This window comes from Panthera pardus, unplaced genomic scaffold, assembly GCF_024362965.1.
Source record: "Panthera pardus isolate Hobbes unplaced genomic scaffold, ASM2436296v1 HiC_scaffold_10, whole genome shotgun sequence".
NCBI lineage: Eukaryota > Metazoa > Chordata > Mammalia > Carnivora > Felidae > Panthera > Panthera pardus.
In genome coordinates, this window is record NW_026526655.1 from 89641868 (window position 1) to 89659947 (window position 18080).

Genomic DNA, 18080 nt, shown 5'->3' on the forward strand with positions numbered 1-18080 from the left:
CTCTTATTTATTTATTTATTTACTTACTTATTTATTTAGGGAATATAGGGGGGGGAGGGATATAGAGAGGGAAGAGGCAGAGGCAGAGAGAGGGAGAGAGAGAAAATCCCAAGCATGCTTTACGCAGTCAGTGTAGAGCTCAATGAGGAGCTCGATCCCATGAACTGTGAGATCATGACCTGAGCTGAAACCAAGAGTTGAATGCTTAACTGAGTGAGCCACCCTGGTGCCCCCAATAGTGTTTAATCTTATACATTAGACTAAGAACAATCATTTCCCACGATACAGGAGATGAAATAGAAACTGTTACATTAAAGCATAGGAAAAGGTTACATAAAAACATATAATTAGTAGAGTCATAGCCTTCATAAACCACTTGGATATTCAGTTTGCAAAATATCAACTTTTTAAAAATAACTTTTGAACTTTAATCTGACTGGTGTTTGAGGATCAGGTCCATTAACTGTGAAATCTCTGGATCATCATGATTATGGAATACTCTGATTATGGGAATTTTTATTACTCCATCATATATGTATCTCTCAACTGATCTTACTTAGAGTGTTCTAGATTCTTTTAATCAGTAAGTCTGAAAAAACTTTATATAGCAGATTTTCAGCTTCTTTCCAGTGATTAAAATAAAAACCTAATGAGGTAAGAATGGCAGGAATAGAAGAGTAAATGCAAAAAAAGAAGCAATTACATATACACTCTCTATTTAATTCACTTCCATTTCAGAGCTTAAATATACATATAACTACTTAGCTTAGTTTAGGATACATTTAGTGTTAATTGTCAATAAGATACCTGAGAAGAATAGCACAATGCCTGAAAGAGAGGGTAAGTGAGAAGGCCACATTAGAAACTTACATCTTTGAAAACCCTTTATTCAAGGAGTGGTTGAAATTATATAGAAGTTAAACTACTGCTATAACTGGAGAAGAATGGGAAGAAGAATGAAGGGTGGAGATAACCTGTTTCTGAGTCTGCTGGGGTTTCCAAAGTGGTTGGGTATGATTTTGCAAGAACTCAAGGAGAAGGAACACAGCTTCTCACTTGTCTCTGGGCACACAGTGAGAAATCACTGTAGCCATCATCACAGAACCCTTAGGAAAAGCAAGAGAGTGCCTGCAATATCAAGCATTGCAGTATAAAATACCCCATTATGTGTGGTCCACTTTTAGTCCCCACTCACTCTGGGCATGTGGCCTAAGATAACGATGTTGATGAATTTGCAGAGGCGAGAGGACAGTGAACAAGAATGAAGCATATTATAGTTGTGAATGGAAAGATAGAGGGGATACACAGAACCAGTATCAGAACTGATAACATAATAAACGTGTAAGAATGTGTGAGAGGAAGGCTCAAGGGATCAAGATAATTGAGTGGTGTTTGACGGCACCATCTGAATAGACCTGAAGAAATGAGAAAGTTTAAACATTGAAAATGTGAACAGTTCTACATGGGCAGAAGTGGAGCCTATGAAAAGAGAGAAAAGAATACAACATAACTACATAAAGCACCAAGAGGTTGGTCATATATAGGTCAGCAGTAGAACAATTACTGCTCCTGTATAAAATGTTATCGGGATATTTCCCATTTTTTTAACTACCTATTGAAAGTTTTATGATTTGATTTAATTATTATAATTTTAGAAGTATATAATTACAAGAAAACTGTATTATATGTGCATATAAATTATTATTTATATATTATAATCAGGACTATATATATATCACATCATATATGTATGTATATATATATATGTATATCTTTATGTTTATTTATTTTTGAGAGAGAGAGACAGAATGCAAGCAGGGGAGGGACAGAGAGAGAGAGGGAGACACAGAATCTGAAACCGGCTCCAGGCTCTGAGCTGTCTGCACAGATCCCGATGTGGGGCTCGAATTCACAAATGGTGAGATCGTGACCTGAGCCAAAGTCAAACATTTAACCAAATGAGCCACCCAGGCACCCCCAACACATATATATTTAATTTAAATATATATAAATGATAACAGTATACCCCAAAAGATAACAGTATAATGTTACCATATTGTCTAAATATCATTAGTCAATTGTATGCATTTTGATTCATATTTGAGCAATTACTGTTAGCAATTATTAAGTAGTGGAATATAGCAAAGATAGTAAATTAGCCTTAGTGTTAAAAACAACAGTAGCATTTTTTTTTATGTGAGCCCCCACTCTGCCTGAGAGCGCCATAAGACCGAGTTTGGTAAAAGGAAGAACAAAGATGAGCAGTGGGTTCTGGAAGAGAAGGCCTGCTTCAGTTCAGCAAATCTTACTTTAGCACCTGGTAAAGACAAGCCAGGGTGCTCAGCATCAGCAAGGAATCTAGGAGAGCTGAACGTCTGGATGAATTCGCGGAAGGAAAAGTCGCTGGGCACCCAGAAGGGAACTCAGCCTAAATCCACCTCCTTTGACTCCGCCTCCAGCTCTTCTGGCAGCTGGCGCTCATCAGCTCACTGGCTACACAAGGGTTTTCATGTGGGGAGATGCATGCCCCGTGGCCTTGTGCACCAGCCTGCCTCAGCATTCTCTGCTTGGCTTCCTGCATCTTGTGCCACGCGCCGCTGCTGCTGACATAGGCAGAGAGTTCCAGAAGGTTGGGCCTGTGGAGCATTCAGTGCTGTGCTCGCCACAGAGCCAGTTTTAGGTAGTTCATTTTGAGTCACGCTGGGACCTCAACATACCTATTTTGTTATTCCTTAGGTATGTTTGTTACAATGATGGTGGCGTAGTAGAATGTCTCCACTAAACCTTAACCTGTGGCCTCACCCACAGAGAAGGCGTGTTTTTATGTCAAGTTTCTATACACATACAGCACATGGGTGTGTTACAGAGCTTTCTCTTCTGTTCTGCTGGCCCAGCTGACTGTTCCTGAGCCAGTGCTATGCTGTTGTTACTATGGTTTACCCTGTGTTGCACTGAGCAAGACTCCCTTCTTTACTTTTCTTTGTCAAAAAGTTAACTTATTTATTTCTTGAGCTCCCCCAAAAGAAATCCAACTGGAATTTTGAGCGGGATTGCACTGACTTTGTAGGTTAATCATTAATGTAATTAGGTCTTTATAGAGTCATCCAAGATAGGTCACCCTATATTAGGTCACCTAGTCCAAAAGCATGGAACGTACTCTTTATTCAGATCATTTCGTTTTCTTTATTAAAATTTCAAAAACCTGTAAAAAAAAAATTTTTTTTTTCTATCAACCAACACTCACGTGCATTCCATTGATCCACTCATTCCCTTATCACATTTATCTGAGTTCCTATTTAAATGTCTGCAGACAGGGTAGGGAGTAGAGCTATTTCTCAGGGTTTAGCACAGGGCCTGACACATTTATAATATTAGCAGTGTATTTTTAAAATCGCTTTTGGGTTTTTGTGTTTATGAATCTGATATAATGAGTTTACTTTTTAAATTGTGTGGTAAACACTCCAGGCATAGATATGGGAAGAGTTTACATCATAGTGAAGCAATTAACTACCAGCTATGTTTCCAATCTAATATGCTTTCTCCTTTTTTATATTTATATAGCATAATTAGTCCATTGTCATTTTCTTCATCATCTGCTGATCATTTCCCTTGTAAAGTGTTCAGCAGGGACACTTTGCTCCAACAATGATTTATGCTCTTAGAAACAAGAAAATTTTATTGTCACTGGAGTTACTTTGTCATCTGTATCAAAGGTTTGAAAATATCTGACAAGTCTCAGCACCTATGCTATCTTTATCAGCAATAAATGTAATGTATGCGGCATGTACACCTGCTAAGTAACTGATGTGCAAAATAAATTATTTCATATCTTTTCATTATTAAGAAGTAGCTAACAATCGAATAGATATAAAAGCACTAAATAACTTGATCAGCCAGATTACAGTTTTCGTAGAGAGACAAGCTGTGTCTGCCTTATTTGAATTTCTAGTACTTTCACACTGAATTTATATCAGAAGATTATTTGTATAGCATGTCAGTTATACTAATTGTATTCTAAAAATTCTCCTCAGATGCTTACACCCACATTTATATAACTTTTGAACTTATCACCAAGGGTTTATGATAATATACTCAGCAGAGAAATTGGAGTCTGGAAGCCTTTCTGCTCTGCCACTAACTCCGTGGCTTTGAAACTCACTTTTATTTTCTAAACTTAGTTGTTTTTTCTTTTTCCATTTTGTGCAAGATAGCTTCCAAAGTTCTTTTGAGTTTTGAAGCTGTATGCTTTTCTTCCTTTAGTATCGAAGGAAATGACTTATCTATATAATGCCCCTATTTTTTATTTTCATTATAGAATCCAGATCAGCCTTCCAAAATATCCTGTGAAGGCTTCTTTGTTGTTAATTTGGCATGTTTAAATGAGACTTATGGAAAACCTGGTTAATTTTTCATGCGTAGGGTTCCCTATCTACTTTAGATCTGGAGACATAGGCAATATCAGAAAAAGTTAATGTGAGAAAAACATTTTGGAAATACTGGAGGAAATTTCAAATTCAAATTTTCTTTCCAAATGGGTTATCTTCCAGGTATGATCATTTTGCTCCTCTTTTTAACAAAAAAAGCTAACTATCATGCCAACATCTGAACATTGGTCTTTTACTTTATCCAGAAAAGATCAAAGTTAAGAAACAGCAAGAGAATGCAATCCCTCAGGACCTTGTCTCATAACTTAATTACGGTTTTCTCAAGAGAAAGTTTCATTTTGAGACATCCAGTGGCAAAAGATTCTGAGGCATACAGATGAGAGTTAAAAACAGACTTGCTATCCCATTCTTGATGACATTTGTATATGTATAAATAATTCATGATTATTATTCAGAAGTGGTTTTGCTGGCATTTCATGCTAGAAACATACATATTTTCATAAGCACTGAAAAAAATTTTTTTCCAAAAAATCACTCAGTTCCTCTCCTCCCCTATTAAAACAGAGTAATTAGCAATGTTAGCTAAGTCTCTATAGAACAAGTGTTGTGTGGAATTACTGGATGAATGCTTTGAAGCACTTTATAACTTTATAACTTGTTATCACCTTAGATCAGCAACATCCAACCCTGCCTATAGAAAAGTGTGTCAAACTCTGTGAAGTCATTTTTGTTTAGCACATGATGAACACACTTGTGTTTAATTAGCATAAAGTCAAGTTAGAATATTAAAGGATAAATATATTCTGTTCAGACACCTCCAAATACATAAATTCAAAGTTTCTACTGCTGTTTCTTTTAAACATCTAAGTGTGTGTTTAAAAAATGCTCTCTGATTTTTAATGAAAATCATTTTGATTGTTATTTTCCATTATTAAATAAATTGAGCACTGATTAATTAACTTATTAATTTCACTACAATTTCTTTTCCCTAAGAAGAAAACTGCTCGTGTGTAAACAGGAGGGTGAAATGGCTTCAGTATGGAATAATGATAAGAGAAAAAGAGTTCTCTTTTATTTCTAAGTGAAGTATACATTGTTAGCCATGTGCCTTGGACAAGTAACTTGACTTCCCAGGCCTTTATTGTTCATCTCTGTAATATGTGAACACTTGTTATTTCTTCGGTAGTAAGGGAGACAACGATATGGCCTAGTATTAAATAGTACAGGCCGTGGTATTAGATCGTCTAGGTTCAAGTTCAGTACTGGCTCTTCTGCCTGCAGGGTGATTTGGAGACAGTTCCTTATCCTCTCAGTGCCTCAACTTACTCATTGGCAAAAGGGTCCTATAGTAGCACCTGCCTTACACAGTTGTTAGAATTAATCGTTGAGTTAATTCAAGTACTTAGCATTAATTTCATTTAGTGCCTAACAACAAATAAGCCACCAGTAGCTGGTAATAATTATTATTGTTATAAATAGTAATATTAATACAGTTGTTTTTAAGATTAAGGGATAATATATGTAAATATAATGCAAAGATGAAAGGAGAAAGTGCTATTGTCATCCTCACTAAACAATGGGGTGTTGAGAAATGAAGGGATCCTTCTGTTACGTGGCTTTTTCTCATTCCACTGAATAGTATCTTGTCTTATTCATAGCCTGAAGTTCACATTTTAGTATATGAAGTCTCAGAGCAGAACAAAATGCTGATACATATTTACACTTTCCATAGTTCTCCCAGTGGTCTCAGGAGGGATCTCTATATAGAAATACAAGAGCCTTCATGACGCCAAGCATTCTTGATGTTACCCTTTAGCTAGAAACTGAGTGATTGTGTATAGCAGTAATCAAATGTGGGCCAAATTATTCACAATATTTATGCAGAAAATAGGCTTCATACGGATATTCCTTAAGTTTCTGTTATTCTTCCTTCCTCCTTCCTTCCTTTCTCCTATTATTGCGTGTGAGGCAGCTGTAAATACAGTTAATGAGTAGAGAAAACAAAAAGGGGTCTTTCATCATGCCAGATACCAGTTCTATATAAAGAACACAAAGTAAACAAGAGATGATCGGTAGCAGTCATATCAATTCCTGGAATCCTACGTCATTGTGCAGATGAAACATATTCTATATAGGAGTTAAGCCAAGCAGTAAGTCACACTATTTGGCTTATATCCTATGTGGACTATGGTGAAGCATAATTAAATCAATAACTGGCAAATTACTTAAAATGGCAGGTAAATGCTGCAGGACATGAGCAAACATTTGCATAAACAAAAAGGCAGTTTTCAGTTATTTTGTAATGTTTATTTTTGAGAGAGAGAGAGAGAGGCAGAGGGGGAGGGGGACTAAGGATCCAATGTAGGCTCTGTGCTGACAGCAGCAAGCCCAATGTGGAGCTTGAACTCACGAACCATAAGATCATGACCTGAGCCAAAGTTGGGCACGTAGCTGACTGAGTCACCCAGGTGCCCCAAAAGGAGGTTTTTAAAAAGTGAAGTTCCTTGTGTCCTTTCAACTCTTACCCACCCAGTCATGTCCAATAATATCCCCATGTATTCTTCTTGTTTTATGAACTCTAGACTCTCTGGGGACAAAACTGAAAAATTAGAAATTTGTTAGAATACAATATAAAAGTCAAGAGTCAAAACCTAGACTTACTACTCAATAAATAGCCCCATAGGTACAGAGTCACAAAATGTCTTAAAGTAAAAACATAAAGTGACTTAGAGTTCCAACAACTGGAAAAGATTTGTTATTATGTAATATGTAGATTCTTATGTCTTATTTTACTTTGATGTTGTATTTTTACTAAACAGTAAGCTATCTTTTGTCTTTTTATCAATTTGTTTCTGTAATGCCACTTTCTATTCATGATTTTAAAATAAATTTGAAAAATCATCATACTGTGTACCATAGATGCTTCATGAAACACTTTTTCTAAACTATTTATTGGCTTCCTATACAATTGCTTGGCTAACCTCCTTTTTCTTAATACTACCTCATGCTATATGTCATATAAATTTAGAATGTAGTTGCATATAATCGAATAAGCCTGTGCTATTTTTCTGTCCCCAGAGCCTCAGACCTGCACATTGAAAGATTTTCTCTGTGCCAATGGGGACTGTGTTTCTTCGAGGTTCTGGTGTGACGGAGATTTTGACTGTGCAGATGGCTCCGATGAGGTAGGCAACTTTGTAAAACCAAACAAAAAAGAAAGTTTTTTAGAGTCACATTTATAATTATTATTATTCAATCCAGTGAGTCTGTCATGGACATCTCTGAAATACTCTTTTACTCCTGACACAGTGAGATAAGTAGTATTATATCTAAGCTCTGTGCTGCACACACACAGCACGGGGAATAGTTCTTGTGCTACTATTGACAGTTAACTTTATAGTCTGTTTTACCTCAAGTGGTGAATAGCTGGGTTGGGAATAGGATGTTTGGAAACCCTATTCCCTATAGCTGATGCCCTTGCCATCTGTGAATTTGTTCATAAATTTGCTGCAGTATTTATAGTCAGGACTAATATTTTTATGCATTTTAAACAGTCTCTTCTCCCCAGTCTCTTTCTTCAATAGATACAGTCTTATAGATTTCGATGTGGGTCATCAATTTTCATGAAACCACAGGTTCAGCTTTGCTTAGATGATGAATCACAATCCATTTATAATAAGGTCTGTGTACACACAGCTTAAGTGAAAAAAGTGTAAAATATCTCTGGATAATTCTGTAAACTTAAGATTGTGTTAACACTTGTAATACCTCACACAATTCATTATTTATACATCTATGTATTTGTGTTTCAGCTGTTAATTACTCCATGGAGCTTTAAAAATAATACATGACACATGATTATATATTTTTTTTTTATAAGTAAAAAAAAATTTTAGAGTAAACTCTCTAGTATCACAGAAAAGTCCAGTAAGAGTCACTTCATGGTTTTCTGTTAATGATTTTCCATGTTAATATCAGGAACACAACACTGGTGACACCAAGCCTAGTCATAAATAAAGGAAAAATTAGTTTTCTTGTCCTCAGTGACCAGCATGCCTCCTTCCAGGGTACAATGACTCCCTAGACCTCTGCTCCTCTGGTTGACACACATAAGCACCTACCCCTCACGAAGGTCCTTCCATTAACTATAGGTTTGCCTAGAGAGATTCTCTGCTGCTGTAGAGGTTTCTGTGTTTCAGGTCAAACATCATTAGTCATCCACCAATTTCCTACATCTTTGGGAGACACTGTAGGTCTCTACTATTTACAGAACCCATACAGACTACAGACTAGTTCTTTCCCAGTCTGCGGGTATTCGTATTAAGATTTGACAATTCTCCATTTTCACACTATCTTGGAAAAGTCCCCAGTCACATTCAGGAGCCTAGATTTTGGAAACAAAATTATTTAACTTCTCACCCAAAGGCCAGAAAACCTAAACCTTGAGGTTGCAAAGGTCTCTTAGGAGAAGTTGAAACATAGCACTTATATGCATGGGGCTAGTCACAAACAAGTCCAAACAGAATTCTTTTTTCAGTTTTTTTAATTCATAGGAGAGCTACATTCTTACTGCCCAACTACATTTTTACTTAGTACCAATTTATTCAAAAATTATACTAAATGTTTCCCAGTCAGACAAATACTTTTCACATAAACTCATCCATACCATGTAATCGTTTTTTTTTTTTCTTTAAAACCTGTTTCACCACCCCTGTGTAATCTGTGAAACATCAAGAGGTGGAGATATACTGTTTAAGGCTTGTAATCGCATCTTCCATGTTATTCACTAGACACCCAAGGTATATATACAGAATCAAACACTTATTTTCCAAAATCTTATTCAAGTGAAAGTAAATGTCCTTATTAACACCATTTATCTCATGCCCTAAGTTCATGGATGTAGTTCTTTGATGGCTGGATAGACCTCCATTACAGACATTTTCATGGTAATGCCCCTAGGGAACCAAAATAACTTTCTTAAAGGTGGTCTTTATAAGTAATGAAGTGTCTAACACTATAGGCAGTTGATTCCTCTTTTCTTTCTAAAGGTGAGAATTATAGGTTGAATGGACTAACAAACAAAGGAACAAACAAATGGCTAGAAAACCAAATTACATACAGGGTACTCTCAATTTAGGAATAAAAAATAAAATTGTGAGGATACGTTTTTGTAAGGATGTTAACTGATAATATAATTAGCTTGTTCCTTACGGCCAAAACAATAATAATAATAATAATAATAATAATAATAAATAATAATAAAAACTTGGATCAGCATAATTGTGTATCACATCAGTGGCATACAGAGATTGAGTGATTAATTCCCAGAGAAGAAATATTTAAAGTGACTTTAAAATATACTATTTGGACTCTACATCCAGTATAATGCATTGTAAGGACAAAAAGAAATGCAAAGGAATCTTAAACTGTGTTCATATGCTTGTTATTAATAATGTTGGTTTTGCTAATTTGAAACTCGTATATATTGAGAGTAGGGTAGATCAAATGCTTAGTTATTTTAATGTTATTAGCACTTAAAAGTTTGAAGTAAAAGAAAGGAGATACAAATGTAGGAACAAAAAAATGTAAATAAAATTATGTAATATTAAATTCAAAAATATCAGTAGGAGATTTTGATTTATCTTTCTCTTTCTAAAAATATAAAATTCTTAGCTCTGCCACTTAAAAATTCTAAAACCAGTGACATCTCAGCATTGTAGACTATCCTTAACATTCATACAGTGGCCTCTAAATACCATTTTCCTATTAAAGGAAACAAAACTCCTTTGAGATGTGTCCACTTACAGGTCCGAGAAGGAAATTGACAAAATGAGTGACTACTATCTTGTTAAGCCAGAATAAGACTATTAGTATAGTGTCCCGAATACATAGGAGATAATTGAAGGGGTTTCTACTAATGAAAGAGACAGCTTGGACATCAGAAAGAAAAATGACTTTAATGGATTGAAATATAATAAATGTATAAAAATGCATGTGTGTATAATAATACTTTTAAAAAACAAAAAGCTCATTAGTCACTTTAGATGTTCCGAAGGTATCCTTCTTAGGATTCAATCAGCCCAATTTGGAATGTGGGACATTCAGTAGAACAAATGACCTAGTGTCTGTCTGCAAGTAGTAAATAGCATTAGAAAAACAAACAAACACACACACACACCTAGGAGAATGGGAAATAGTTATTCATTTAAATAAACTCAAACCAAATTCAAAATTATAGACTTCTTTTAGATCCTTATTTTACCAAACAATATTTTAAAAATGAGAAAATTTTAGATATTGATAGGAAATAACTTTAGAGTAAGTCTAAGTTATTAGACTTTAGACTAATAACATAGGGATTTGGGCAAATTTTGTGATATTGCGAATGTAGTGATACTATTGTTGTTATGTTAAATAGTCCAGACTATAAATAAGTGTAATGGAGGATGTATGAAACATGAATAGTGACGTGTTTGTCATTGTTAAACAAGCATGATGGGCACGTAGGTTCATTATTCTGTTCTTTCTTTCTTTACGCTTTTGAGTCTAAAATAATAATTAAGTAACCCACAAATACAGACACACACACACATACTCATCAACTGTCCTGTAATTTATCCTTGATTGAAATCTTCTGATAATTGAAAAAATATCTAAAAGTAATGTTTTCTGTATTGCTGCCAATACAGATACACCAGTGCCATTGGTTATTGAGCTATTTTACTCAAATTACTTTATTGCTGAGATAACCTTTGATTAATTTCTACAAATATATACTGAGCAGTTGTTATAATCATGGTGCAGTATTAGATATTTGGTTCACAGACACACACGGTGCCTATCATACAGACAAACATGACCCTTATTCTACTGGAACTGAGTTACGTGAAATTTTAATTTATATTCCTTGTTTTCTGCATATGCTACCTCATTCATTAATTCATTCATTACATTGGCAGTTTTTATTGAATGCTTATTATGTCCCAGTTATAATACTGAACATGGTGGTAAGGTGGTGAACAAAACATATGAAATCCCTTTCTCATGACCAGTGCATGGACTGTTTCTCCGTCTTTTACAGCATTTACTATTACAGGATTTACACTGCAGATGCACTGCATTTCTAATTATCCTTACACAGGAAAAGCCTTTTCTTAAATAGTTCCATTTCTGTTTAAACTTCCTCTATAAATCCTTTCATAAAAACCTTGAGAATCCATATGATTAAAATTACACTTATTTATTTTGACAGTCGATGCATTTTATTGTAATTGTTGGTTTAGGGGATGGTATTTCCTGTTAGTTTATGAGTTTAAAAAATACATGGAGTAAATCTTAGTTTCCTTTGGATTCTTATTTAAGAAACTCTGGTACCTGGTAACCCCTCAATACTTGAGAAAAGAAGGGAAGAAGAAAGGCAGTAAGAAGAAAATGAATTATATAGTGGGCAGTCTAATTAAAGTACCATTGGCAAAGAGAAAATTACAGGGACTTAGAATGTAAACTCCCTTTCTTTACATGGGGATGACACTGCGAAGAAGCAGGGAGTAGCAGATCCACATGGTCCGCTTAGTGAGAGTTCCATAAGCTGTGACGGTTACACCTTTTGTGGAAGCAACAGGCAAGTATCTTTTGGCAAGAATAGAAATTACTTACAGAAAAACCTCATCCCAGCAAGACGTTTCATTGGAGCATCCCATATCAACAGGACTGGTCAGACCCAAGGAAGTTTAATTTCTACTGGCTCCCTTTTATTGATCTCATATAAAGAATCGAAAGGTTTCCCAAAGGTATAGCTACTGTCTTGTTTGACTTCCAAATAAAATCTATATGCAAACTAGCAGACGTGACAATTGTGACAGTTCCTGTCACGGTTCTTTAGCAACAAATGTTGGAAGAGAGAAAAATTATGAACAGCAACTAGTTTGTGAAAGGACTGAGGAAGAAGTGTGAAAAGAAGGATAAAGGAAGGACACTGCAGGAAGTTTTTGCCAACACAGAACAGATTGGCCTTTATTCTTCTTTGTTTCACTTTCATCCTGCTACCCCATTCCCAATGAACTGGACGTACTTATTAGAGATAATTTTTAACCCTTTATTTCCTCCACGATCTTTATTGTCACCTATAATTATTAAAATTACATGACCTCCTGTCTATCGGAAAATGATCTCCTCGGAGTAATTGATGTGATGGAACCATAGGATCTATGTTCTTTTCTCATTTCTCTGTAAGTCATCATAAGGCTTACAGAGACAAATGAAAATAGAAAATTGTTATAGTTTTGTTATATAGCCGTGGGCTTAAATGACCATCTGAGCTTCTTATTTGTGGCAGTGTAAAAATTTAATGTTAACTGTGTTGTGTGGTTTTTGACAGAGAAATTGTGAAACAAGTTGTTCCAAAGATCAGTTCCAGTGTTCCAATGGTCAGTGTATATCAGCAAAGTGGAAATGTGATGGCCATGAAGACTGTAAATATGGAGAAGATGAGAAAAACTGTGAGCCAGGTAAAATGATTGAGGTGGTAGTTAATGTAGCTGATATTTTAACTTGGTATAAAACCATTTTAAGCAGTAATTAGGAGACAACAATGGCAAATGCACACACATACTGACTATGTTTTAGATATAAGATTTTAGGTATGCTTATAGGTGAATTAAATAGTGTACCCTTTATATGTTTTGAAGGTGGTTTAGCGTAGGATAATTACTATGTTTGGGATCCAAGCATTACTCCCAAATTTGATCTTCTGGTTTCTCTGTCTTTCCACCCCATTTGGAATTGTTCCTCCAAGATGGAAAAGTGATATATGTTGAAACTGTCAGTGCAATAAACGTCAGGTTTTCAGTTATGGACATTAAGGTTATGGAAAAGAATGCAGTAGTTTCAACATGAAACCAGCTGAGAAAAAGCATAAGTATATTATTTCTATTTGCATTTTGGTCCAAAATCAAAATAAAATTAGGAAGCAAGACCAGAGTACAGGGAAAAAACACCCAATTTATTGTGCGTTTTTATCCCCTAAATATAGCCTTAGAAATATGACCATTAAAACTTAATTTTTTTATACTTAGGTATTTTAATAGCATCATCTTACCAAAAAAAAAAAAAAAAAGAATTACTGGGAGAAAATCATGCTATGATCTATGTACAACCACAAAAGCATTACTTTGAGAGCCTAGGTGACAGTAGCAGATACAGGACACACATGTTGCTGCCCGTGGTCGATATTGCTAATTGATCTTTTTTCTTACTGAATATAGACCTATCTTCAGACTCCATATGAATACAGATCTCTAGGCAAACACTGCCAATTAAAAGGAATTAAAACTCTAAGAAAAAGCTTCTGAGCATCCTTGGAGTAAGCAAAGCCATTATATAAGTACTTTTGGCTACCAGAGATTTGAAGGCAAGCCTAGCTAACTCAAACCCAGAGACTAAGGCAGCAATCATAATTAGTATGTCAATTAATTAGATTAGGTACTGATAGTAGTTTAAATATCCACATGCTATTTTTATTTTCTATGTCATAAAAGAATACTTCAGATTCTACAGACTCAGTTAATTATGCATATATTCATGTTTAAGACCCCAAAACAAAAATACTTCTCAGAACTTATGCAAATATGACATTTATGTCAACACAGCCAGCTAGATATCATGGGGTCTATGAGACCATGCCAAGATTTCTACTTTTAGCTTTATATAATGCATATATAAATTAACATTCCCAAGGGTCACTAAGTCTCACTACAGTTTTAAAACCAACTTGAAGCCTTTGTTTTTAAATAATTTAATTTAAAATTATGAAAAATTCATTTAACTGTTCAAAATTAAAGAGAAGGAGGATATAGAGGGTTTTTTTTTCTTCCTTTCTGTCTTTAGTGAGTTAAAAACTTACTGAACAGCCTATTACGTCATTGAGATATATTTTATGAAATGCAATAATATTATGAAACACATTTTAAATAAATGTGTAATATCAGATATTAAGTACAGTTTAAATATAAACTATTTTCATTACTGTCTATGAATTTTTTATATGCTTATATATGTTTTTATCTATCAAAGCAATCATTCATTTTAGTGAATTTAAATCTTAACTTTATAATTATATTCAGATTCTCCTACTTGCTCATCAAGTGAATATATATGTGCCAGCCGAGGATGTATTTCAGCATCTTTGAAATGTAATGGAGAATATGATTGTGCTGATGGTTCAGATGAGGTAAAATCTATCATTTGATTAAAATCTCTGAATTACATGAATTAGGTTCGGGAAAGCAAATGTAATAAAACTAGAGTAAAGAGAGAATCTTGATTCTTAGCCGTCTAAAATCTTAGGACAAGTACATTGAATATAGTAATTGCAGCAAATACCCGAATCTGCGTGCTGTTCATATACTAAATCTTATTGTCATTTGTAGGGGTTATATTCATTAAGTCAAAATAAAAGAAAGCCCACAGTGTAATAAATCTCCAGTATTGTCAGCTGCATGTTTGTTTTTCCTGTGACTATATCATTATCATTAATGAAAACTGCAGTGCCTATTTGTATTTGAACAGATGGACTGTGTGACTGAGTGTAAGGAAGATCAGTTTCGATGCAGAAATAAAGCCCACTGTATTCCAATTAGATGGCTTTGTGATGGCATTCACGACTGTGTGGATGGCAGTGATGAACAGAACTGTGACAGAGGTAAGGGGTGTGTGTGTGTGTGTGTGTGTGTGTGTGTGTGTGTATGTGTGTAAATAAGAGAGTGGCAGTTAAAATACTGTGTCAAGTCAGTAGTGTGCTAGAGGCAAAAAATAGGATCATTAAATGATTCTCTTTACCCATTCTTATTTCATTACATAATATCCTGTTCTGGGTAAGCAAAATCTGGATAATTTCCAGATAGAGTGCAGTGTTAGTTTTCATATGACAAAGGTAACCAAAGTGCAGGTTTTTATTGCATCCGATCACAAGCATGGCTTTGGACTAGATGCTGGGTCAGGGATAGGGGCAGAAGGATGCAGGGAACATAACCGCTTGTAGCCATTACTACAGAAGTATTTTTGGTGTGCATTTCTCTTCCATGTTGCCTGCCTTACTATGAAAGAATAATAACATATGGCATACCATATTACACATACACATACTGATACACAACTGCAGGTCATGCCCCAAATTTCCCTTTTGCCATATGGTTAAGAAAATGACCTACATTTTTTGTCAGTTTGGAAGACAACTTTTAATTTTGCAGTACATTATTTTTAGCTATGTTAAAATATTTCCTGACAGATAACAACTTTTTAATTGTAATTCACCACATAAAAGCAGCAATTATTCCTACTTTAGAGTCAATGAAGGGAAAGCAAAAAAAAAAAAAAAAAAAAAAAAAACAATTGTGGGGCAAACCTTAAAATGATCACAAATTCCATAATTCTTATTATTTGAATAATGTTAAATACATTGTTTAAATGCAAAATTTTTTTTAACCTGCTTACAAAAGTCTCTCAAGGAGTGCACCTGGATGGTTCTGTTGGTTAAGCATCCAACTCCTGATTGGGCTCAGGTCATGATCTCACAGTTCACGAGATGGAGCCCCACATCAGGCTCTGCACTGACAGTGCAAAAGAGCCTGCTTGCTTGGGATCCTCCCTCTCACTCTTTTCTCCTTCCCTGCTCACGCTCTTGCATGCTCTCTCTTTCTCTCAAAATAAATACATTAATGTTAAAAAAAAATTAAAGTCTCTTGATGTACTTTACATTATGGAATATTTGGAGTATCATCAACAGAAATGATACTAGATACTGATGTAGGCTGCAAGGCATTTGAACATGTGCTCAGGGTTTATACAGTTTAAATGTACTTTTGCAACAACATGAATGAGCTAGATAGCTAATGCTAAGCAAAATAAGTCAGTCAGGGAAAGACAAATACCATATGACTTTATTCATATTTAGAATTCAAGAAACAGAACAAATGAACAAAAGGGGAAGAAAAAGAGAGACAATCAAACCAAGAAACAGACTCTTAACTATAGAGAACAAACTGATAATTACCAGAGGGGAGTGGGTGGGGGGAGGCAGGGGGGTCAAGTAGGTGATGGGGATTAAGGAGGGCACTTGTTGTAAAGAACACTGGGTATTGTATGGAAGTGTTAAATCATTACATTGTACACATGAAACTAATGTAACACTGTATGTTAACTAACTGGAATTTAAATAAAAGCTTTTTTAAAAAAGAAAATAATACAATTTTACTTCTATAAATATCTAGTCATTCGAAGAAAAAATGCCCCCCATTTCCTTTAACATTAGATCAAACCTTTATGATTTGCTAAGATCTCCATCTCAAATCTGATAAAGTGTTGTAATATTCAGGAGAAGAAATCCTAGTTCTCATTTGGAATCTGCAGTGCATTATATAGAGCCATAAAAGGTTAGACTTCCTTAATAGCTGTTTCTACTTTTGGTTAAGTTCTTACATTCACATTCCAATTTAGAGACATCAAACATTGTAGACATTCTGGCACCAAAAGGTCTTAAATACAGTCATATTCTAAGACTTCGGGACAATTAAGTTACTCATCATTTTCCATTTTCTAGCTATTAAGCTCCATTCCCTTAATTTCAGTCTCTATCACCAGTCTGGCTGCTTCTCTCATTGCTTCCTGCCCTGCCTGGGCATATATACTACCATGTAAGTCAACTCCAATACATTCTGCTCTCTGCTGCCAGGTTCATCTTATTGAAGTGTAACTCTGACTATGTAAATATTTACTTGAAGCTCCTTCCTGGTTACTTACAAATATGGCAGTCCGTGTTACAAGAAAATCATCCTATTGTATCTTCCTACTCTTATACCCTATTATTTCTCTTTATGTATCATATATCCTAGCCAAATCAAAGAATAAATCTAGCAACATCTTCCATGCTTTTCAACATCTTGCCAGATTCCTCTACTATTTCTGCCATCTCAATACCTTTGCCAATAAGAATTATATCTCCTTTTAAGTCCATTCAGTTGTTACTGTCTTCAACCAAATCTCAGTCTCTTCTGGAGTTTCCCTAGCCACCCTTTGATTGCATACTTGTTATTATATTCTTCTTTCTAATATAATTACTTCTGTATTAGTTGACTGTTTCCCCTGTTGGAATGTGAGTTTCTTAATGTAAAAAATTAAGTATGCAAACAGAATGAGGAAATAGATTCCAGGTAGTGGGATCATTATGCACAAAGTCTCATAGGTGAGAGAAAGTTTAAGTGTTTAGGAACTATAAGTAATTGAAGATTCATGCTATAGAATTTAGTTCCGATTTTAAGCATAATGAGAAGTTTCCCAAAGCTTTTAAGGAGTCTTCAAATGTTTTTTTTTTTTTTTCAAAAGGAGATGGTGGTAGAATTTGCACTATGTATTAGACACAGAGAATTATTGAAATGAGAATCAAGAGATCTAATTCTTTGTCTTACCTGTAGGAAAGTTTCTGTGCTCATTTATTATACTAACAAATCCAATCACAGTGAAATGTCTCCAAGACCTGTAAGAATATCTGGAAAATAAGTGAATGTGCATGTGTGTGTGTGTATGAGGGCAATCCTGTCAGGATTTATCTTTTTTTTAATATTAAAATTTCATAAGAAATGTTTGTTTGAACAAAGAATTCAAGGTTAAAAAACAAAAGTTTTACAGTTAAAAAAAAAGCAG

General features: G+C 34.8%; 1 protein-coding gene across 4 annotated transcripts in view; it reads left to right on the forward strand.

Annotated features, from left to right (window-relative positions):
• LRP1B (LDL receptor related protein 1B) overlaps positions 1-18080 on the forward strand; it is a 1871086-nt gene that overhangs the window by 1706549 nt on the left and 146457 nt on the right. For all 4 annotated transcript variants that reach the window (XM_053909160.1, XM_053909154.1, XM_053909157.1 and 1 more), the window contains exons 68-71: positions 7464-7570; positions 12763-12892; positions 14507-14613; positions 14952-15084. In XM_053909160.1, coding sequence (XP_053765135.1) covers positions 7464-7570; positions 12763-12892; positions 14507-14613; positions 14952-15084 — 477 coding nt within the window. The remainder of the gene's footprint in view (positions 1-7463; positions 7571-12762; positions 12893-14506; positions 14614-14951; positions 15085-18080) is intronic.